The sequence below is a fragment of the Cygnus atratus genome, chromosome 2 (genome assembly GCF_013377495.2).
Source record: "Cygnus atratus isolate AKBS03 ecotype Queensland, Australia chromosome 2, CAtr_DNAZoo_HiC_assembly, whole genome shotgun sequence".
NCBI lineage: Eukaryota > Metazoa > Chordata > Aves > Anseriformes > Anatidae > Cygnus > Cygnus atratus.
This window is the reverse complement of record NC_066363.1, coordinates 22,608,158-22,631,200: the sequence shown is the minus strand read 5'-3', so window position 1 is coordinate 22,631,200 and position 23,043 is coordinate 22,608,158. Positions and strand designations below refer to the sequence as shown.

At 40.6% G+C, this 23,043-nt stretch overlaps 3 protein-coding genes across 5 annotated transcripts; 2 read left to right on the top strand and 1 right to left on the bottom strand.

Annotated features, from left to right (window-relative positions):
• Positions 1 to 2,461: 2,461 nt before the first annotated feature.
• On the top strand, positions 2,462 to 7,353 carry OLAH (oleoyl-ACP hydrolase). Its single transcript, XM_035545434.2, has 6 exons — positions 2,462 to 2,603; positions 3,945 to 4,083; positions 4,695 to 4,794; positions 5,823 to 5,992; positions 6,901 to 6,983; positions 7,220 to 7,353. Exons 1-6 carry the CDS (start codon positions 2,474 to 2,476, stop codon positions 7,351 to 7,353), a joined length of 756 nt encoding a protein of 251 aa, XP_035401327.1. The 5' UTR covers positions 2,462 to 2,473.
• A 549-nt stretch (positions 7,354 to 7,902) lies between these two features.
• Positions 7,903 to 17,279, bottom strand: ACBD7 (acyl-CoA binding domain containing 7). Its single transcript, XM_035545432.1, has 4 exons — positions 17,268 to 17,279; positions 8,237 to 8,354; positions 8,064 to 8,126; positions 7,903 to 7,976 (listed from the first exon to the last, which is right to left on the bottom strand). Exons 1-4 carry the CDS (start codon positions 17,277 to 17,279, stop codon positions 7,903 to 7,905), a joined length of 267 nt encoding a protein of 88 aa, XP_035401325.1.
• Positions 17,280 to 18,599: 1,320 nt separating this feature from the next.
• Positions 18,600 to 21,304, top strand: RPP38 (ribonuclease P/MRP subunit p38). 3 transcript variants are annotated; one of them, XM_035545463.2, is made up of 3 exons: positions 18,600 to 18,689; positions 18,875 to 18,950; positions 20,313 to 21,304. In XM_035545463.2, the coding sequence occupies exon 3, from the start codon at positions 20,344 to 20,346 to the stop codon at positions 21,196 to 21,198; it is 855 nt and encodes a 284-aa protein (XP_035401356.1). In that variant the 5' UTR covers positions 18,600 to 18,689; positions 18,875 to 18,950; positions 20,313 to 20,343; the 3' UTR covers positions 21,199 to 21,304. The 3 variants fall into 3 exon arrangements, with proteins under 3 accessions (XP_035401356.1, XP_035401357.1, XP_050565002.1); XM_035545464.2 differs by having other exon boundaries at positions 18,677 to 18,729; XM_050709045.1 differs by lacking the exon at positions 18,600 to 18,689 and adding an exon at positions 18,697 to 18,729 and having other exon boundaries at positions 18,875 to 19,027.
• Positions 21,305 to 23,043: the final 1,739 nt, after the last annotated feature.

Genomic DNA, 23,043 nt, shown 5'->3' with positions numbered 1-23,043 from the left:
GCCTCCGGTCTTAAAACTGCTCCAGCTTCTATGCTGTCACTGACATGCTAACACGCGCTGCTTACAGCACTGGGATTGATGCAGAGCGCCCTTCTGAAATTGCTTTATGTCACACCTAACACGTGGTGCTACAATCTCCTTTGGGGACTCGTGTTTCAGTCCCTGCCTTTTTTCTGGTGCCCAGACTCCTCCCCTTAAACCTGAAAAAATACTTAAAGCAAGCACCTGTGCCACCTGGGTGCATATCCCTTCCTCACTTGCAAGACGGGCTTTGCCATCTATCTCCTAATACGTAAAAGTTCTGGGTCTTGCTCCTTGTTACACAGCACTGACAAGTGGATCAACCCTTGGGCTGTCGTTTCCTGGCATTTGCGTCCTTTGTGATTATTCAGGTATTTTGCAACTAAAGTAAGCTGGATGGTGATGGAATAAACCTGTATGAGCGGCAAGTGTGAAAGGTTCTCAATGACTGGTAATGTATCTTTAAATAGTTTAAGGACTTTGACAAAATGTGCTTCTTTCTCATGCCTGAAATTTTTGTGTCATCTTTGGAATCAGTTTGAGAAGAGATTTTTCTTAATTTTCCATCAAGTTAAAAGGTTTCCAAAATGTTTGAGTGTGTGTCTTTTTGTGGAAAAAGTGACTGTGTGACTGGGAGTAATGGTGCTGACACTAAATGAACCTACCCAAGGAATTATGTCTTCTGCAGTGCTGGTGCCACCATCCCTCACTAATTTCAAATCTCACAGGCTTTTGCCTATTGACTTTTGATCCAAGTTTGTTCATCTTGCTTTTCTTGCAGTTCGTTTGATGTGATTCTTAACAGATGCTGACACACTTCCCAGTTTAAACATACATGAAATTTAAGAAAACTTCAGCCACAGCAACACCACAGTAGATTTTCTTCTCTGTTGGTTGCATTAAAATGGGTATGAATTGCTACCTGTTCTGATCCAGTTGCATTTCTCACACTTTTTGTGCAGGTAAAAAGGACTGCATGTAGATACGTAGGTGTATTTGTGATTAATCTGCCCTTGCATATGCTGAACTATGTCCACAGGGAAAAACAATATCTGCAAGGATTTTCAGCGTCTTGGAAATGTGTTTTTTTTTTTCTGCTTAATTTTATCTAGTAAATACTATTTTTTCAGTCTTTTTCACAGGAACATGTGATTTTATTTTAATTGTTGCAGGTTTTTTATTATTCTGTTTCTCTATTGCTTCCAAGTAATTTATTTTTACTAGGTTTTTGTGTTGTTCATGGTGTTTTTTTGAAGAACACGGCCTGGTACACGGTAAGTAGTAGGATGTCACCTCAGTGCTCATGTCAGCAAATCTATTCAGCAATAAAGAAGAGGAAAGGAAAGGAAAATAAAACAGGGAAGAAAAAGAATGGTTGAGAATCACTTTTCTGATAGTGAAGACAGTATCTGGTGCTAATGACGATGCAGTTGGCATATTTGATGCTATTTTTCTTCTCAGTATGAGAAGTAGTTACAAGCCTTGCTTCAGCTGTCACTTCTGTCTGTCAGTAAACAAAAGCACTAAAGCTGCTGTGATAAAACTGAACGTGGTTCTGGTACCTACACCATCTCAAAAAGGATACAACAAAATCAGACACCAGGGAAGGGTAACGATCATGGCCATGAGTATGGAAGCACTGCCGTACAAAGAAAACCAAAGTAAACCAGGCCTTTTTGTTCGGGAAAAAGAACTGACAAAAGAACTGGTGGAGGGAACGTGACAGAAGATCTCAAAAATACTTAGCAGCAAATGCTGAGAGATGCACCATTCACTTTCTTTACTACTCTGAGGGCACCAAATTCAGTTGTAGGAGTCACCTTCAGTACAGAAAAGGAGCTCTTCCTTCATGCAGAGGATAGTAGATCATTGCAAGAGGATGCTGTGGATGTTAACCATATTTAAGGGGAAAGTGGATAAATGCATGGAAGAGAAATTCATAGGTGTTTCCCGTATATGAAGAAACTGCATCCAGCTATTCCCTGGACATCCATTTTTATTGCTGTTGTAGATAGAATACTGAACCAGGTGGTCTTTGTTTTCTACATCTTCTGTTTGGGGTATGCTCTAAAAGCCCATGTTTTTAAAGGGTCACCTTGAAAATCCATATTGATATCTTTTGCTGCTTGTCCTTTGTCGTCAGTGACTCAAATAGAAGAAAATATTGCAAAAGATGTTGCCCAATGATATTCCATCACCATTTATAAAAGCAGAACCTGTTGCAACTGTTCCACAGTTGCATGAAGATTATCTCGTATCTGTCTGGCTATTGTCATAGCACAAGCAGTTTTAATGTCAGAAAATATTAGCCCATTGTTTTAAATCTTACTTCATTCATTTTAATTTTCCTGTACCTGAAGAGTCTTGTTCTAGAGTAATGTGATGTTTTCTTGTTTCGTTTGTTGTTGTAGGGTTTTTGGGTTTTTTTTGTTTGTTTGTTTTTCCCCTAGGAATGGATAAATTGGTTTTCCGTCCATACAAAAGGCCAAATGCTCTCTATCGGCTGATTTGCTTTCCTTGGGCTGGAGGTAACTGTTCTTTCTTTGCTCGATGGGGCGAAGTCTTCAGCAGCACAATTGAAGGTTGGTCCTTTGTGTGGTTAAAGAATTTAAGGAAGCTGGGCTCTTTGAAATGCACAGCTGCAGAATATAATGCTCTTGACAGCTGTGCAGTCATTCTCCAGTGGATATTATATTCAGAAAGGAAGTCTACCAGGATTCCACATTTCCATTAGGATGCTGGGTGTACCACTTTGGATCAAATTATATTTGATTAAGTTAAAAAGTGACATCCTCAGAGATAAATTTCACAGGACTATAGTATGCTTCAGCAGTTTCCAGCCTTGGAAACTGCTGGTTTGATTCAAGAAAGGGCAATGCAATAAAAATATGCTACTGCATATTCCAAAGGCATCAGCAGTGCCTTAGATCCTTATATAAGAACAGTGAAGAGATAAGAATTGTTTTTTTAATGTTGAGAGGCTGCACAGAATGAAATTCAGTTTATCAGGAGCTTTTGTGTGGATGGAAATACTTCTAACAAAGTTACTAAGAAGATAGCCTAGGAATGACTGCAGGTCCAGATGAATAATGTCAGGGAGCAGCACGCTCTTTCAGATGCTTTAATTGTGCTGAAATTAAGTATAAAAGACATGAACATTTCTGTACTACTGTCTGTGGTATTATGTGGTGGCTTATTCTGTCTCTTGTAAAATACTTCATGTTTCACCTATTACTTCCATGCTAGTTTGGCAGTGTGTTCAATGTCAAGGAAATTTCAGAAAATCAACATTTTTACTGATCTATTGGTTACTTATTTTCTCTAAACAGTGAGAGGAAAAGCTTCTGATTTTGAAAGGGGTGTAAAAAGATAAGGTACACCCCTTTGTGTAGCTATTAAATCCCATCAGTTTATACGATTCTGCGTTTTACTGTGTGCAGCACTGAAGAGCCTTCAAAGGGGAAAATGGGAACTGTATGATCCTAATACAGTTTGTTAACATTCTGATGTTGCCCTTGAAATGATATTTTTTACACAACCCTCAGAGTTGCTTTTATTGAAATTGTTGTTGTTATTAATAGTCACAGCAATAAAATTGTTTTGAAACCTCAGCTGAGATCACGACCTTGTTATCATTTTAAGTGGATTTCTGACTCAAAGCATTTATAAATTTGATCAGTGGGAGAGGCAACATTTGTGAGTTAAGGAAGGAATACAGACCTGATCTGTCTTTAATCACAAGATTAAAATATAGCAGTAACAATAGCAAATACATTGTATCAACTGTAAAAAGGATTAATTTAAATAATCTGTATACTCTGCAGAATAGATTAGAAAATTTAGTAAAAATTATTTTACTGTTTTTTTTTTTTTCTTGAAATGACTGTAATTCTTTTCCCTCCCTTCCTCCATCTCTTCTGTAGTGTCCGTTATAAGGCTTCCTGGAAGAGAATGTCGTGCTAAGGAGCCTTTTGCAAAAGACATGACAGAAGTAATTAATGAAATAACAAGTGTTTTGTTAAAAGAGCTGCAAGAAAAACCCTTTGCATTTTTTGGTCACAGGTGAAGATGTATACATTTTAGATACCCTGGTGAAAGAACTTTATACTCTAGGAGTAGATAGTTACTTGTCTTTGCAAAAACCCTAGGCAGATACACTTCTGCAAAGGTCTTTTGCCAAGCCATGCTAAAACATGCTGCTAATCTCAAAGACTCTGGTTATTTATATTTTAATTACTTCAGGCACAATGTCTTTTAAAAATGGCAGTACTGTGATTTATTTAATTTTACACTGATAAATTGTAATTGTTTACTGGTAATATTTGTCAGTGCTTACTCTAAAGTGAGCACATAGGGTGAACAAATGCATAGATTATGAAGATCACTTAGTCCCAAGTATTCAAAATAACTGTCCTTACTGGAATTCAGGAAACTACTAGAATAAATGGGGGCAAAAAGGTCTAATTTGTAAAACTAGTCTGTATTGGAAGGTACTTTGTGTGAGTTAGCTAAATCACTGTACGTCATATTTACAGAACTATAAAATTCACTATAGTTACAGTTTCAATAAATGTTCAAGGTAGCCAGTTAGCACTAAAATTCAAATTATGTTCACGCTTTCCAGTTTTTACTTAATTTTTATTATTTTGTTTTAATTTCTCTTTTTGCTGCAGTTTTGGATCTTATGTTAGTTATGCACTTGCAGTACACTTGAAAGAGGAGTATGGACTAGAGCCGGTCCATCTTTTTTTCTCAGGGGCATATGGCCCAAAAGTAAGTTACAAATTCATTAACAAAAAAAAAAAAAAGTATTAGATGGCATGAGTAAAACACTTGCGGTGTTCTTTTTACAGTAGTGTATGCCAAGTGGCTTTAACACAAAGCAAACTTCAGACTGCATGCAGAAAAACGTTCTGTTCTCTTGCAGGACGTTCATTCTGAGGTGGCTGGAGAATTTCACATTGCAGAGTATTTACTGTGGCTATCCTTAGCCTAGGGAGAACAGTCTCCTTGAGCTAATGCTATTTTTTCTGAATGCTCTATTATTTACTCTGGTCTTTGGCTTAAAAAAGCAATGAAAACAAAACATAAAGTGACACTCCCTGCTCTATAACGTGTGAAATAACTGTCTTAGTCTAGTGTTTTATAAATCTCCTGCACCAGCCCTCAGTACATTTGACCAGGTATTTCTTTCCCTCCTCATTCTTTGTTGCCTTTGTAATCTGTTCTCAGTTCCCTCCGCTTCTGAGTTTCCAGTGATTCTGTTAGTCTTTCTCAGTAAAACAAATGAGCTGGCTTTTTCCTAGCCCTCTTGTCCTCAGTCATCATTTGCTCTTTCCATTCTTCTGTTCATGGTGTTTCTTATCAATGCCGTTCATTGAGCTAGTACTTCATGGAAGACACGATTCCTGAAAACTTCCATAATCTGTGTGTCTCTCCAGTCCTACATTAGCTGGCAAGGTGTCTACTGCAAGGTTTTTCTTTCTATTATGTTTTATTACTTTTCTTTCAATAGTGAGATTCAAACTTTGGACAAAAAACACATTAAATGTTATGTGTCTGGAAGTCTCAAAACATAGTATTTGTCTCAGTTATAATCAGTTAGAAACCAGTCTACTAACCCTATCCTATCCCTGCAAATGTTAAGCTAATCAGCCAATGTGTATTGGCAATATGGAATCTTCATACTTTTTTACTAAAGCAATTATTAGTGAAAATACTATTTAATGTGGTGTATATTAGGGTGTATTACTTAATATGGTGTATATTATATATGTCACCCAATCTATTTTGTCTGACAGAGTGAATATTTTTCTGTGTTGAGCAAACTCCATGAAATAGAAGATACTCGCATTCTCGGATATTTTGAGGAGTTAGGAGGAGTTCCTCCTGAGTTTCTGCAAAATGAACAAATCACCAGACGTTTGCTATTTACTTTAAAACAAGACCAGAAAATTCTTCGGACGTATCCGTAAGTTTTATAATTTTGTATTACATTAATATTTTAAAGCTTTACTTACGTCTGGTCATTTCAGGTTTTCTTTTTTCTTTCTCTGCAATTTGTTCTAGATTTTGTTATATATATATGTAAAAAAAAAAAAAAAACAGTAAGCATGGTTTTCTCCTTTATGTGCTTTTCTATTTATATTTTAATGTTTATACCACAGATGAAAACACTGCTTACAGTAGTGGACACTACTGTTATTACAGTAGTGCATATGTCACTGTAGAATTGCAATTCTACTTAGGATCCCAAATTAGTAGCCACTACAAGGAAGAGTCTCACACCTTTTATTGTTTTCTGAGAGTAGTAAGGTCAGCTAATCATGTTTCTAGATCATGTTTTGGATCCTGATCAGCCTCCTGATCCAAGGGCCCCTAACCTATCTGGAAGCAAAGAATCCCTTTGTTCTAGGAATCAAGAGGGTGACCAGCTTCTTCTGTCCCACTTACTGTCTCCTGGATCTTATACAACAGCTTATGTAGCTGAGTGGTTAAGGTTTCTCATCCTGGCAAAGAGAAGGACGCATTTTGGCCCTTGGAACCTGACATTGATAAGGGCCTGAAACATCAGCACTTGGACATAAGCAGACAACATAATTGTTTGTTATCAGTGAGAATTTTTAATGCAGGTTGAACTTCTTTTTTTTCCTAACTGCTGGGTCATGTTTTCTTTAAAACTTGAGACATAAGTGCAGTAAGGTAAGGAGATAAGAATCTTACAGATACAGAAAGTCCTTTTCCTGATGTTCTGCACAATTTAATCTATAATATTTCTGTTATGTTTTTGAGTAGAAATAAAAAGCTTTTTTATATGTGGAGGCAAAATCCAAACATAGGTATCCTATGGAAAATTTTATAACATTTTTGTATTCACAGTCTTCACGATATAAGAAGGAAATACTTCTCTTGTGATGTTACCTGCTTTAACGGGTCTGATGAAGCAAAGCAAGATTCAGAAGGTACTTTGCTTAAATGGTTTTCCTCTTATACTTATGCATTTTCCTGATGTAACAAATCATTTAATGAATGGAGTTCTTCTGAATCTTTTATCACCTTCTTAAATTAAACAAATATACAGAAATGCGGAGAAAAACAGTTAATATGTGATTTAAAATAATTAAATAATAAATTTGAAATATTTATGTCAAATGACCACAATAGTTTAAATTTCTTTTATATTTTAAATCTTTTTCAGCCTGGCTTGCTGCAACCAGTGGAGATACTGCCATTTACAATCTTCCTGGAAATCACTTTTACCTACTGGAGCCTTCTAATGAAACTTTCTTGATAAAACACATGACCAAATGTATAGAAAATTCTGACATATGAAGGTGTAAGATAACGCCACAGAACTTAACGATTAAGTCATTCTTTCTGTTAAATTGCATTCAGTTATGCCTAAAAGTAACTCTGATCCTCCAGAACATTTTTATTGTAATAATTTAAAAGAAGTTGTTCTGTTATGAAAATAAACATTGTCTTCATGTCTTAAAAGTAAAAACTTTTCATCTTTTCTTTCTTTTCATCTCGCACATGCACAAACACTTCACTGTATTCAATAACATCATTTGCAAAAAAAGACAGCTGTTATTTTACTTTTAGAGCTTCTCTGTATGCTACTGTAAAAATGCTAAGCATAATTTAACATTGACAAAAATCCACAATTCTTAAAGAAATATTTATTTAATAGGTTCAAATTTATTTAGAATAAGATGTAGTCCAAAAATACAGTATGTGTGTAAACACCCTTTACCGTGCAATGGTTCACACTTAAAAGATTTTACTGTCAGCCTACACAACAAACAGTTATTTTTCTCAGCAGAGTTAGTTCATTAGCTACTGAAGAGTTAGTTAGTAGTGGGAATTACTCTGAGTATTCTAAATCCCATATTTTTCTACCATTGCTTTTGCTTTAGAAATATAAGCATTCATGGCATCCTCCTTTGATATACCTGCAAAGGAAAGTAGGAGTCATTATTGGCTTGTATTTGCAGTTCTATTTAAGTGATTATGTGAAGTAAATTTAATTGCTTTAACACCTTTTTTCAGGTTCCATGCCTCCCATTTGGCTTTGCCTTTCAAATCTAGCATTCCTGGGCATTCTGCCAAAATAAATGCATACCTTTATTGATTATCATGCAGGTTTATATAACATTTGCTTGATTTCAATGTATGGGTGTAAATTTGCTGTTATATATAGTAACAGGAATACCAATATTAATATCTCCAACAGTAGCCTGTTTGTAGAATCCATACAGTTCCTTCAGTTCTTCATCAGTTGGTCTTGTTTTTAATTTTTTTACATCTTCTGCAGCCCCATCAAAGTCAGCCTGATGCAAGAAAAATAAAGTGTGAGTTTGCCTCTCAAGAGGTGTGCTTGAAACATTAATTTTAACGTGCACAGTAGTTCATTAGATAGGCTCTATTACTCACATGGTTTTAATGGTAAGTCTACGTATTTTCCCCACGAAAGAAGCTTAATAAAACTGTAAATTATTAGAAAGGGAACTTGGCCTACTTATTCAATAGGATTAGCATAGCTAAAATAAGTAAACCTATTTTTTCCAACAGTTTTCTATCTCAACACTTGGAACCGTTACAGACTGTCTAGCGTCAGAATAGTCACAGATTGTAGTGGGTTTACATGGCAAGGTTTTAGTACTGGAGGGCTGCAGGGGTGGCTTCCCTCAGTACGTTTGCAGACAACACCAAGCTGGGGGGAAGCGTCGATCTGCCGGAGGGCAGGAAGGCCCTGCAGAGGGACCTGGACAGGATGGGTTGATGGGCAGAGACCAATGGGATGAGGTTCAACATGGCTACAGGCCGGGTCCTGCATTTTGGCCACAACAACCCCACGCAGTGCTACAGACTTGGGGAAGAGTGGCTGGAAAGCTGTGCAGAGGAAAAGGATCTGGGGGTGCTGGTTGATGCTCGCCTGGACATGAGCCGGCAGTGTGCCCAGGTGGCCAAGAAGGCCAACGGCATCCTGGCTTGTACCAGGAACAGTGCAGCCAGCAGGACCAGGGAGGTGATCGTCCCCCTGTACTCAGCTCTGGTGAGGCCGCACCTCGAGTGCTGCGTTCAGCTTTGGGCCCCTCACTACAAGAAGGACATCGAGGCCCTGGAGCGTGCCCAGAGAAGGGCTACGAAGCTGGTGAAGGGCCTGGAGCACAAGTCCTGTGAGGAGCGGCTGAAGGAACTGGACCCCACGTGGAGAGGGGCAGAGAGTGACCGTGAAGGAGCAGCAGAGATGAAGCATCAGGGACTGACCGCAGCCCCCATTCCCCGTTCCCCTGCACTGCTGGGGGGGAGGAGGTAGACGAGGGTGAATGGGAGGGTAAGGTGTTTTCGTGTTTTTAGTTTCTCACTGCTCTAGCTTGTTACCTACTCTGAGTCTGTTTTGCCCGTCACGATAATTGTTGAGCGTTCTCCCTGTCCTTATCTCAACCCTCGAGCCCTTTTCATCATATTTTTGCCCTTTCCCTTTGAGGAGGGGGAGTAAGAGACCGGTTGTGGTGGAGCTTGGCTGCCCACCCGAGTAAAACCACCACATAGATTCAGGTAAGTAATGTGTGCAATGAAAGTAGTGTGTGTCTTTCACATTCGTGGTGGGGGCATGAAAACAGTCACCGAACTTTACAGCGCAGCAGTAATCTCCAAATCCTTTTGGCCTCATGGCATCGTGTTGACTCTAATGAAGGAGCTCCCCTGTGGAGCCTGTACCTTTGAGAGGCACTGCACACTTCGCCCTTCATTTCCACCTCTCTGATGAAAGTGCAGTAGCTAACCAGCTGTCAGCACACCCATACCTCATGGAGACTGGAGCAGTGCTACTGCCAGGACAGCCTTCCACACCCAGCTCTCAAACATTGTAGAGCACAGAGTGAAGCATAAATTTAAGGCTGAAATACTCCTTTCATCTTCTTGTGTCTCACGCTCACATCAACCCAAGGCTATAGCTGCTATTCTATCTATAAGCTAAGTCTCAAATTAGACTTTAGCATAGAGTCTGTAGTCTGTTTCATGCCCAGGATATGTCAGATGGCAAGATTTTTGCACAGCAACTACTGAACTGCCAGTTTACTGCCACTACTATAGTGCAGTAAACAGCTACGTAGTAGTCATGTGTACTATAGTGTAAAAAAGGTGCTATATGCTGCTTTCAGTAACTATTGTAGCTTCTGAGTTGGATATGCATTTGCAGAAGCACAGTATATCACTCAGAATGTGCTATTACATATACATTTAATGTGTATAAAAGCAGCCTACAGTACGTGTAAAAAATCGGCTCTGTATCCAACAATTGTTTCAAGGTGATTCTGAAGTTTTGTTTAAATACCCAAGACCCTGGTGGTATCTCAGCTGACTGTACCATGCTACTTTAGACTACTTTTTCTTTCTTCTAGTTAGAGGAGAGGTTTTTTTGGTTTTGTTCTAAATAAGAAAACCGATCCTGTATTTGTCTTCTTAATCGATGCTGTTTTGCTTGGCAAATGACTGTGCTGGGTGGAGCAGGTGAAGGAAATAAAGTAAGCATGAGACCTGTGCTCATTATAGCATTCTTTATGTTAACAGAGGGAAAGTACAAGACAAGTATTTCTGTTTTAAAATAACTAAAGAAAGAAAAGAATTTAATTAGTGACTGATGCTCAAGCATACTTCCTCAAAGAAAGGCCCCTTCATGGAGTCGCAAACTATACATTCATCAATTTAATGGCACATAGCTGGTGGCTGGCTGCTTTAAGGCACCAGTAGCAGGTGAAAGAGGTTAAGAACAGGTAGCTGGGGGCACTGATCACAGTGATCTTACACAGAAAACTGGCCACTATCCTATCGTTATTGTTATTATGGAAATTCAGTTTGTCTAGTGAGTAAAGTTCCCGGCCACAATGTTTGGAGAAATTTCTAATTTTTGTAAAACTATCAATTGCTATTTGAAATCAAAAAAGGAGAAAGCAGAAGTCTTTTAAGAACAACACTCTTGTGAATTTAGATCTTGAGGCCTGCTTACATCTACAGTTTACCAATGTGTTTTCTTCCCTCCTTTGGCATAGAGAGAGTTCTTAGCGAGTCAAGGTCTTAAATTTAAAAGAAAAGCAAGAACTCCTTGGCAAAGAAGGTTTTTATGTTTGGAAGGCAATCCTCTGTTAGAACACAGCTGCTTTTTTCTCACCTACCCAGCTAGAGACTATAGTGTCACCACTGGTGGCTGTGTCATCATTTTTATGAACGGAACTTATATTGCTTCTGGGCAGAAGATTAGAGATGAGAGATTATCTATGTGGTACTTAGAACAAGACTGTCTTGAGCAATCTGTAAACTATATGAAATATATAAACAAGAAAAGGAGGACTAAGGAGAATATCCATCCTTTATTGGATGTGGGGGTAAGCACGGTGACAAGAGATGAAGAACAGGTTGAGGTACTCAATGCCACCTTTGCCTCAGTCTGTAGTAGCAAGACTAGTTCTCTCTGGATACCCTGCCCTGAGCTGGTAGATAGGGATGGGGAGCAGAATGAAGCCCTTATAAACCAAGAGGAAATGATTAGTGACTTCCCACACCACTTAGAGGTACACAAGTCTATGGGGCCAGATAGGATCCAGCCAAGGGTAATGAAGGAGCTGGTGGAAGTGCGCACCAAGCCACTTTCCATCTTTTATCAGCAGTCCTGGCTATCAGGGAGGTCCCAGTCAACTGGTGGCTAGCAAACGTGACACCCACCTACAAGAAGGGCTGGAAGGCGGAACCGGGGAACTACAGGCCTGTCAGTCTGACCTTGGTGCCGGGGAAGCTCACGGAGCAGCTTGAGTGCCATCACGTAGCACCTACAGGATAACCTGGTGATCAGTCCCAACCAGCACGGTTCCACAAAAGCCAGGTTCTGCTTGACGAATCTGATCTCCTTCTATGACAAGGTGACCCACTCATTGGATGAGGGAAAGGCTGCGAATGTTGTCTTCCTCGACTTCAGTGAGGCTTTTGACACAGTTTCCCACAGCATTCTTCTGGAGAGACTGATTGCTCAGGGTTTGGATGGGCATACACTTCGCTGGGTGAAAATCTGGCTGGGTGGCCGGGCCCAAAAAATTGTGGTGAATGGAGTGAAATCCAGTTGGAGGCCGGTCACTAGTGATCACCAGGCTGCCCAGGGAAGTACGTGAGTCACTGCCCCTGGAGGTATTCAAAATGGTATGCAACGTGGTGCTTGGGGACATGGTTCAGAGGTGTACTTGGCAGTGCTAGGTTAATGGTTGGAACATTTTAATCTTAGAGGTCTTTTCCAACATAAATGATTCTATGACTGTATGAAAAACAAAACAAAACAAAAACCAAGCCAACAGCTTGCTTGCCATTAGAAATAAGTAATAGCTGGGGACAGAGTTTTGCAAGCTCACTCTCAGAAGTGGTAATGTTGACTTCCTTGTCAAATATTGCTTCAGTGATCAATTTCCTAAGAACAGACAGGAAGATATATTGTTCTTACACGTCCTTTAATGTAATAACATTAAGTTCTGTCCATTAAGTTGGACTAATGGACTAAACTCACAAAGCCAAAGCTTCCACAGTTTGTTTCCTCCTTTGAATGACTGCATGCAACAAGGTCAGGTGAAGAACAACTTTTCTACAACTTGTCAGTTTAGGAAGAAAGTGAAAAGGCAAAAAAGTCTGCTCAAAATCAGCAAGGCAAATGCAAAAATCCAGCAGGAAACACTATCAGGCCTGGTGCTTTATAGCATCATCCTGACCACCATATGGTAGCAAGGAGCCTTGACTCTCATCGATAAAAGACAGTAACAATTATCTCAGTCCCAGTTGTATTGGGACTTCCATATGTCAGAACAACAGCTACAGATGTGAACAAGGCATAAAAGGTGAGTACAGGCAGATGACAGCAGCTGCATGTGGGAGAAACTAGTCAAGACACAAAAGAAGCTCCGTTTGTACACACACAGATTTGTGTGTAGAAACTCTTGTAACTCTTGACTAGGGCTCTTGGGCTTGACTAGTCATACTTTAATGATACAGACCGTAACCTTCTGAAGCCTGACAAAGTAGACATCCCATTGGTGGTACTTTACAACTAGGCTACCTGGTATATGTAAACATATCTTGGCAAGTCTATGGAGGGTCTAGTCTAAAAGTAGCAATGTAGTGATTTAAATAGCATAATAAGGAAAACGTTTCCCCAAAAGCACGTCAAGCATCATTAAAGCATCTAGTTGTTACCAACTAATTAAAACTACGGATTTTGTCTGTTCTTTCCCTGCTCATCTTTTATTTATTAATGGGAGAGACCCCGACCACAGGAAAGAAACTTAGGAGGAGAGGACAATTTATAGCAAACACTTCTCGGGAGTGTATGAGGGTTAAGAGGTATACGGGAGCATGCAGGAAGCCCTATGCCTTCACAGTACGTAGTGACCTTTTAATAAACGTATCTAACACTGAGAGTTTTCTTCTAACCTGTATATGGTGCCAGTCCGTAGTTTGAAACTGTCTCCTCACTGCCAGACAACATTTTGAAATTGCCTTAAAGTAATAAGCTATTGCTTATTATGCTATGGAGCAAGAGTTGTTATCTTCTGGCAGGTCTGAACAACAAATATTTCTGTCAATTTAGCTAAAGAAAATAATTTCAGTTTGACTTAATGTTTTAAATTAGCAACAGTGGTATTAATATGGGTGTAGATTCAGTCCTTATCAGTAAGAACTTCAGATATGTATGCTCATGAATGAACGGCTAGTTTTGCTGTCTTCATGGTGGTGAAATATCGCAATGTATAGGTCACGAGAAACAGTTTCAGTAGTTGACACAAGTTAATTTCTGTTCTTCTAAAACCCCTTTATATTGCTGACATTAAAAGGAAATATATATAAAAACATTTTATGAATGTAATTGAATAAGAATGAAAAATCTTTCTATCCTAGGTCAAATCATTAAATGATAAATTTTTAACATCTTTTGTCAGCCAGCCAAGTTTTAACTACATAAACAATGGAACAATCTGATCCTTAAGGAATTCTTGGTGTAAAATCTTTGTAACCATGTCTGTACTGCCACGGTTGCAATAGATGTGGCTACAGACCAGTATTTTAGATTATTTACTTTCCCTTTTAAATACTGGATCTGGTGAACAGCAGTTAAGTAAAGAGCAGCACAAAGAAACTCCCACACTGTAAGCTTTGACACTGGAATTTCATTGCACTTGAGAAAGCTGCAATGGTACTTGCCCTAGGATAAGTCGTTAGGTCAACAGGAAAATTCTCTATCTACTACATCTACTTGTTCTTGATGCCACAGAAGAAAAATCCATACATACAAACAAGAACATACTACTCTCAAATTTCATTAGAGAAATCGATTCTTTCTCCAGAAATGGCAGCTTTGATAGTTTCCAGCTTCAGTGCAAACAAAACCATTCTGAGTCATCCATCATTCAAACATTTGCTTATCCTAGAGTTTCAAAAGAAACAGATCTTTGGCCATAAAAGAAAAGAAGGAAACATTGCTTTAGTTGTTAATCATAGTCCATAGTTCACATGTGCTTTTTGTAAGCAATATAATAAAGACCTCCCTCTGAGGAATTCCTAATATTTGTAATATTAATACTTTCTTTCTTGCAAACTTTATTTTTCTTTGTTTGCGATATTTTTTTTTCTTGTTCTCCTTTTGTAGTGTCTCTGCACTGGTATTTCCTACAGCCACCAGAAATGCTTTAGCAAGTTCTGACGTTAAGCCCATTCTTAATTTTTCACCAAAGAAAAATGGGTCTGTAGTCTAACTGTGGAGAAACACACATCTGCATATGACTGACAGAAATACTTTCAATAGGCATGTATTATGGAGATATGCTCGGCAAGGGAAAATAAAATCTTTACTGCAACCTATGTATCACTGAATTAAGGAAGAAACTGGAATTGTGCATCTTTGGCACACCTAGAAACAACGCATTTCCCTCACATTGTTGGTATAGATGCATAAAAGGGACCTACGTTTACTTAGGAAAACATATTTGATGACCCACCACCTTTAAGATTGCTTTTCTAGATAAAAGTTTATTAAACACGAGGGAATGGCACAAAGCTGTGCCAGGGGAGGTTCAGACTAGATAAAAGGAAAAATTTCTTCACCATGCGGATGGTCAAACATTGGAAGAGACTTCCTAGCAAAATCGTTGATGCCCTGTGCCTGTCAGCATTCAAGAGACATTTGGACAGTGCCCACACGTATACACTTTGACTTTTTGCCCTGAAGTGGTTGGGCAGTTGGACTTGATGATCTTTTTAGTCTCTTCCAACTGAACTACTCTGTTCCATTCTGTACTAAAACTAGTGTTTCATTCTTCATCCCAACACCAGTAGATGCGATGTACTTTACTACATGTATCAGTGACTCTCACACCATCACAGACATCTCCTCATATTATCCATACACATACAAACAAAAGCAGCATTCACACTCTGTTAGCACTGAGATGAAGAAGTGGTATCAATATTAAAACACAACTGAGCTGCCATAATTAACTGAAGACAAAATAAGTTTTATCTGCATCTTCATACTGTGGCCACTACTGAGCTCGAGCCCCTGTCAGGACGGAGATACAGGGACTACTCAATCAGTGGAAACCTTCCAAATGCCTTGAATCATTTTCTGATCTGAACTTCACAAGAATGAACTAGAAGCATACTAGACTTGTACAGACAAAAGATAACTGAAAAAATAATTTGAGAAAGGCAGCCACTAAGTTAATAAGGTTATCTTTATATACTTTTATTCTATCTGGATATATAGTAAACATCACAAGCCACTGTTTCAAAAATATGCAAATGCATACCTTAAGCAGCAAGAAATGCACAGAAATGAAATTTAAATGTTTAATGTTTTTTTCTTCATCTCCCTCAATCCAATCATCGTGCACAGACTCACAGACTTTTGCTTAGGATTTGCTTGCTTATACAACATGCTTAGGAACAGCCTATAATTTCCTTTAATCGTGCGATGATAAAATTCCCCTTTAACTCCTCAAATTAAAAGCAGAAGTGCATATATATTTACATATATATATGCAGACATAAACATACACACATTAAAGATAAATGCATGACTTATTTGACTACTATCACAGACTTCCTTTGTGCAAAGAAAAAATTAATTTATTTTCAGCAGAATATTTTAGCAGATTGCAAAACTTGGAGATCTCTTTAAATATAGTTATTTTATAGGGTGAATTCAAGGCAGAAGAAAACAAACTACAATTTCAATGATCACTAAACAAAGGTGGTGTTATGTTTGGGATTTGGAAGCTCTTACCCATTTAAGCAGGATTCTACTTCTTAGCTGTAAAGCAACACAATGAAGCCTCTGTGCCATTCCACATAACTGCAGCTCAGGAGAAAATTGCTGAGCTACTGACAATACACTCCCCTGCATCTAGGTCAGAGCATTGTGTTGCTCACTCTTTGCAACACACACACACATACAAACCAAGCTGAGACGGACATTATAATGAGAGCAGGATAAAAAGGACTTGCAAATCTTAAAGTGAAAGGGATTACAGAAAGCCTAATAAGAAATTACAGCCTAATCCATCAGAGCATGGGCAAGACAAGGAAAGTATTCACACTTCACTACAATGGTACAATGATAAAAGCCAGCAATGAAAATAATTTCCTCAGGAACTATTTAAATGTAGCCACAGAGAAAGCAGAAGGAAGAAGCTTTCCTACCAAAATGTATCTCAAAACGTACCGCTCCAAAGATGTACACACCCAAAAAAATGCGTACTCTCTTAAACGTTATTCATGTTTCCCAAATGCACATAAACCACTGATTCAGTGTTAGAAGTTTCCCTTTTTCTTCTATAGCTCTAAGTAAGTAGCTAGCTCCTAAAAATTAAATACATACCTACCTCTCAGTGCGCAACCCAGTCCCAGCAAACTCAGATGTGCACACAAAGAAAACAATTCACAACACACTAAGAGTATTTGTGTCTCCTACCTCCGCAAAATTACACTAGCCAGGAACAGTTCAAAATAAGCTGCCTGTGTCTCAACCTCCAGTTGCAAAAAGCAATGCACTATTTAACCTTCAGAAGCTGACGTGCTGCAAGGTAACCTTGATTTTGCAGTAGCAATCCTTATGGTAAAGAAACACGTCTGTCTCTGACAAGGCATTGCACGGACGGACGGCGCATTCCTCTTGCTCCTCTTCTGTCTGGCTGCAACGCAGAATTGCTTACCTGGAGAGTCATGATGCTGTGGGGATGCCCAGGGACCAGCCTCGCTCCTTCTCCTGCGGGGACACAGAGCTTCTGCCTCCCAGCTCTGCAGAAGCGCCCTGCAGGGCGGCGGGGGCCGCACGTGATGGGGCCGGGCACCGAGTGGCCTCCTCTGGGGGCCGTGCCGGGTGAGCTGGCCTGCCATCAGGGCTGGTGAAGGGATATCGGCTTGATTTGCTGCGTGCTGAGCCCACCGGGGTGCCCACGCTCGTCTCCTTGGGAAGGCTGAGCTCGCTTCCGTACCCCGGAGGGTTAGGCCGCCAGGCCGAGAGCAGAGATGCAGCAGGGTTTCCAAGGCGTTTGTTTGAAAAAAGGGATTTCCTCGGCGTGAATGAATGCGAGTCTGATCTGAATCGCCACCAGCACCGTCACCGTGTCACCGTTAGCGTCCTTTCCTCCACAGCCCTACCTGGTGATGGGCCCTGTGGGGACCTTGTGCCCACCACAATGGGGCTGCATCCTGCAGAAAGCCCCAAAGGCATGAGGGGCACCCCTGGGAGCACCTCCAGAGCCCTGGGTTTTCTTTGTTCTGCTAAATACAGAAGGAACAACAAACATTAAATGAACTAGCCTACAATTGTACCTATTAAAGGAAAAAATCTGGCCCCACTTACCTATGATATCAATTTGCTAATTCTTTACGTTCATGCCTCTGTACATTTGTATTCATCATTCCTCAGGTGTGGTTTTAATCACAACACCATACACTTCAGCTTTTTTAATCCATCAGCTTCCATAAGCTCATGTAAAAGGGGTGCTTCCTCTCAAATAAAGCCTGGGATAAATTAAACTGAGGCTTGCAGAGAAAACAAAACTACTAAATCTCAGCAAGAGGAGATAGAATCACAAGGAAAACAACTCCCTGACCTCCATCCTCCACCACGGCGAGGCACAGAGGCTGCCATTTAGTGAGGGGAGCGCCATCCCTGCAGCGCTGCGTGCTGGGACACACATGGGGACAGAAGGAGCTTCTGGGACACCAGTTAATGGTTCGTGGCACCGTGGAGAGCCTTCAACTTTGTTTTTACGCCTCATCACCTCACCAATGTTAGAATATGGTACATGCACCCAACACTTCACGTACTAGAAGCGGTGAGAGATATGGTGAAGTCACTACGAAATTCTCACTAATTCGCCGCGATTTCATCACCTCGCATATGACACAGCCTATCTATTGCTACCCACTAAAAACACGCTGCGAGAAACGTACAGCGGCGCTAAAACCACCAAACGCCAGCTCCAAGCACTAAGAAGCCCGCGGAGGGCAGCACTGCGGCACCGCCCCGTGGCGCCGCCTCTCGCTGCCGGTCCCGCCGCCCACCCCGGGGCGGGACGAGGCGGGCCGGGAGCCGCCGCCGTGCTGGGGGCGAACGGGGCCAGGAGGTGGGGGCTGGGACCGGGACCGGACCGGGGCCTTGTGGTGGTGGGGCTCGGGCACGGCTCCGGGGCTGAGGGGAGGGCGGCGGGGCTGAGGGGAGGGCCGCCCCGCTCTCGGCTCCCTCGCGTTGCGTCCCGGCAGGCCCGCGCGGTAACCCGCGTTTGTTCCCCTGCTTTTCTTTTCACCACAGGAGCTGCAGGAAGGCTTTCGCTGAGCGATCGGGGAGCGGCTGTGTGGAAACGTGTTCTTTTTTTTTTCTGCCGGAGGTAGGTGGAGGAAGGCCTCGCTTTGCCCGTCCCCGCTGCAGGAAGCGAGGGGCCCTGAACCTGGCACCGCGTGGAAGGTGCTGGCTTTCCCTTTTTCTCTTGTCGCTTTAATTCCTGTCCCTGCGTACTCGTTATCCTCGGTAGCGTCCGTTTTGAAAAGAAAAATGCAGTCTTGCAACAGAAAAATGCAGTCTTGCAGCTGTGAAATCTGCCATGTTTTTTCCTTCCCATACACAAGTCTAGTGCTGCCTTTACTTGATATCCACTGTAGGCCATCAGAGTCATCACTGAAAGTCCTTAAAAGCAATAATACCGATTTTTATTTTTTACTTCACCGTTTTAGAGTTTCCTCTTCCCTCTGCCACATATACAAAACGTGTAAGATCCCTTAGTTGTTTAAGCTTACTAGCAGTACATAGAGAATTGATGTGACTGACGAGATGGTATTTTGTAAATACCTAAAGGTCGTCACTCAAGCAACATATTTCTACTTGGGTAAGGAGGATACCTAAGGACACAGTCATGTCTTGTTTCTCCTGAGTTCTCTTACTGTGTAAGTTGGGCTGTACAACAATAAAGGCCTACTAGTTTGGCAAGGAGATGATGGAACAGTAACCCAAGCGTGAGTTTGGGGACTTAAGGAGTTAACAGGGCCTGTAATCAGACCTGCTGTCATGTCTTCACTCTTCATCTGGACTAGGTAGATCAGAGCTAGAACAACTATCCTTTCTTTGCCCCAGTTTGATTTTTCACACCCCTAAAGGCATGGTGTAGGTGACATAAGAGTGAAAGACCCCTTCTGAACTTCCTGGAGGCCTGCAGAGGATTGCCTCCCTTTACTCAAAGCATAATTAAAAGACTGCAGCCTTCTGTCATACCTCCTAAATGCAGACAGATGTAAGATTAAAGAATAAAAAGGCAAATTAACGTTTAAAAAATGCTAAATTAACTCAAGAATTTGGAGCTTGTTTCATGTTGTGATTCTGCAGCTTTTTTTCACATCATAATAGCTCTAAAATGCAGCTGTGCAACAGGAAACGTGATCCTTTAATTTATGGTTGTTTTTATTCTGTGGAACCTCTAGCTGCTTTCATTCAGGTTCAGTTTCAGAAGGGTTTCTTGTCACTGGTGTTGCCTTGCTGTAGAGCCTGCTCTTTAAAGAGAAAAAAGGAGTAACTTGTGCCTTGTGGAAGATTTGTTAAGGATTAGCACCGAGCTAGTGTGAAGAAGGTGACAGTTGCCAATACCATTTTGAGATGTGATGTTTCTCATCTGCATTCCCAAGAGAAGCCTCTGGTAATGAAGTCCCCAGCAAACAGCACGATATTTAAACTACTGTTTACCTTTTTCTTCCCTTCACAGCTAGGGTGGCAAAACACAAAAGAACCCCAGGATGCCTGTAATTCCGCAAGGGACAGCATCGCTTCGTAAAGCAAAGAAAACCACTGTAAAAACGTGTCTAGATAACCCCTTTGATATTCAGTGGAAAACCATAGATGGAGATAGCATGCATTTTATATTACAGACTTTAGAAGAAAGGATTAAACAGATTGGACTTAAAAAGGTAGAGGCTCCAAGGAAGAAAAAGCGTTCCAGTACAAAAAAACAAATGGAAAGAAAGTGTGATGCAAACTGTGATGCTAGCAACGACCTCCCTACAGAAGAGGAAACAGAAGGCAATCGACAAGCACCAGGATGGACTGACATAAGTATCAGAAGACAACTTGCGATTGGAGTTAATGAAGTTACAAAAGCATTGGAAAAAAATGAACTACTACTTCTGCTGGTTTGCAAATCTGCAAAGCCTGCCATGATCACATCGCATCTTATCCAGCTGAGCGCAAGTCAAGACACACCGGCAGGCCAGGTTCCCCGACTCAGTGAAACAATAGCACCACTTCTTGGCTTAACATCCGTTTTAGCACTAGGCTTTAAAAGGCAGTCTGATAAATTTACTGATGTAATAGAAGCAATAATTCCAAAGATACCAGCTTTGGAAGTGCCATGGTTTCAGTATAGAACTGAAGGATCCGCAGCAAATGCAGACTCTTCAGAAATTCATGAACCTGAGCAGCTTGCGGAGACAGTGGAGGATGAGCACACAAGCCAGAAGCGGAAGCGTACAGAAAGCAATCAGCTCGATCTTTCAAATGTGATTTTACAGCCTTTGAAAATCAAGAAAGTTGTTCCAAATCCAAATAAGATGAAGAAACCACCTCGCAAAAAGAAAAAAGCCTTTTCAGCATAAATGACTTCAGCTCAGTTCTTCCAATTAAAGCGATTCGGCAAACTCATCTGTGTTACATTCACATGAGGTTCTCTCCGCTTTAATAAATAATATTGTTCAAACTTACGAGTCTCTATCTGGGCATAAATATTTAATTTGCAGTTGGAGATCACAGAGTTAAATTGGTAATGGATGTCCTGAAGTAATAAGCACAGCTTTGGAATTAATGTAAAGCATTAAGCAAGCTTTGTATTTTTGTACAGATGAACATGCCTCAGATAAAACTGATTCAAATTAAGTGTAATTACTCAAAAAAAAAAATTGATACCAAAATTGAAAGTTTATTTAAACAAAGGTCCATGCCAGTATAACTCTTAAAGCTGGTTCAATGCTTGTTTCAAGTAAATAGCTTAACAGCACAGGCAGACTTCCCTTTTGAACTTTCATCCTTTCCTCTGCTGAACAAGAATCTTGGTTTGGTCAAGCACGTATGCAGGCTTGGATTCCAGCTCTACCTGGTGGCCAACATGCTGAAGGAGAAGTGTTATTTTCATACAGACAACAAAACAAAATTACTACTGCATTTGGAAAAAAAAAAAACACACACTTCTGTATGTAAACTATTAACACACATATCCTGTGAGAAAATGTAAACTAAACTCAGTTTCTAAATGGAGTCTAAAGTTATTCCCCAGGAAGTTCAGCCATGGGCTGTTGTATGTAAAGTAGCAGATGACAGCTAGAGTCGCTACACAAGAGTAAAGGCTTTGGAGTTTCCTTTTACTGAGGTCTATGAACAGTTTCCTAATGAGACAGTTGTTTTGTAGGAAGGAAAGGAAATAGTGCTGCAAGCTGCAATCAAAATCAACAGCACAGGAGTTTATTTGGCACTCTGTGTTATAAGCAAAAATGAATTCTATGGTATTGTAAAAGAGCAAAATAGCTTAATTGTTTTACCTTGTTTCGGAAAGATGGGTTTTACATGTTGCGGTTTTCAGAGCTCTGCAAGTCTAGCCTTCCAGTGCTACCAGCTAGCTCATCTGTAGTTTGGATTTAGATAGAAGTGTCTTAAGTTCATGATACTATGAAGGGAGGCAGTAGCAATGATTCCATAGTTGTCATGCTCCCTGAAGTTTAAACAAAACAAAGACGTTCAATGACAGAAATTTGCCCTCCCTTGCTGAGGGCAGCAAGGAAAGAGGTGATTTCATTTTGCCTTGCTTCATGGTCCTTCACAGAGGTCATTTGCTTTGGCTTTTTAGATGCATAACATTTTGAAAGCATGCTAGAACCTAGTGTAATTAATTGCCATGCTAGCTAATTGTAATATTTAGCTCTTAGTCTTTAAAAAGAGCACGAGGATTAGCTTTGGTAAAGAACATAAGCGCAGCAGTCATCTTTCAAGCACCTTGCTGCCTGCCCAGCTCTATAGCTCTCCCAAGGGATTTGTGTCTCCTCTGCAGATGCAAAGTTACCAAAGAAAAGAGATTACACAGGATGTTTGAAAAGAGTTGTGGGAAAGATGGTAGTGAGCCTTTACAATGGCTTCAAATCTGCCAATTTTTGTGAAACCATCTGTTAGTTTTTGAAGTCTTATGTGGTAGCTGTTCAAAGCCTAACGCGCATGCACGTTCAACATCTGAAACAGCACAAGAGCCTCTGTCAGAGCTGCTGACAGTAGCACCCACACCAATGCCCTTTAGTTAAGGCCCTGCTTAGGAAGCGAGCGCAGGCGGCCACAACTTCCACCTCCAGGTTAACTGTCTGACTGCGTGGGTGCAGGCTGGGACACCTCCAAGACTCACAAAGCACTTGAGTTAAAAGAGCATGTTCAGCCAAAAGGTTGAAGCACTCAGCAGGGACAGA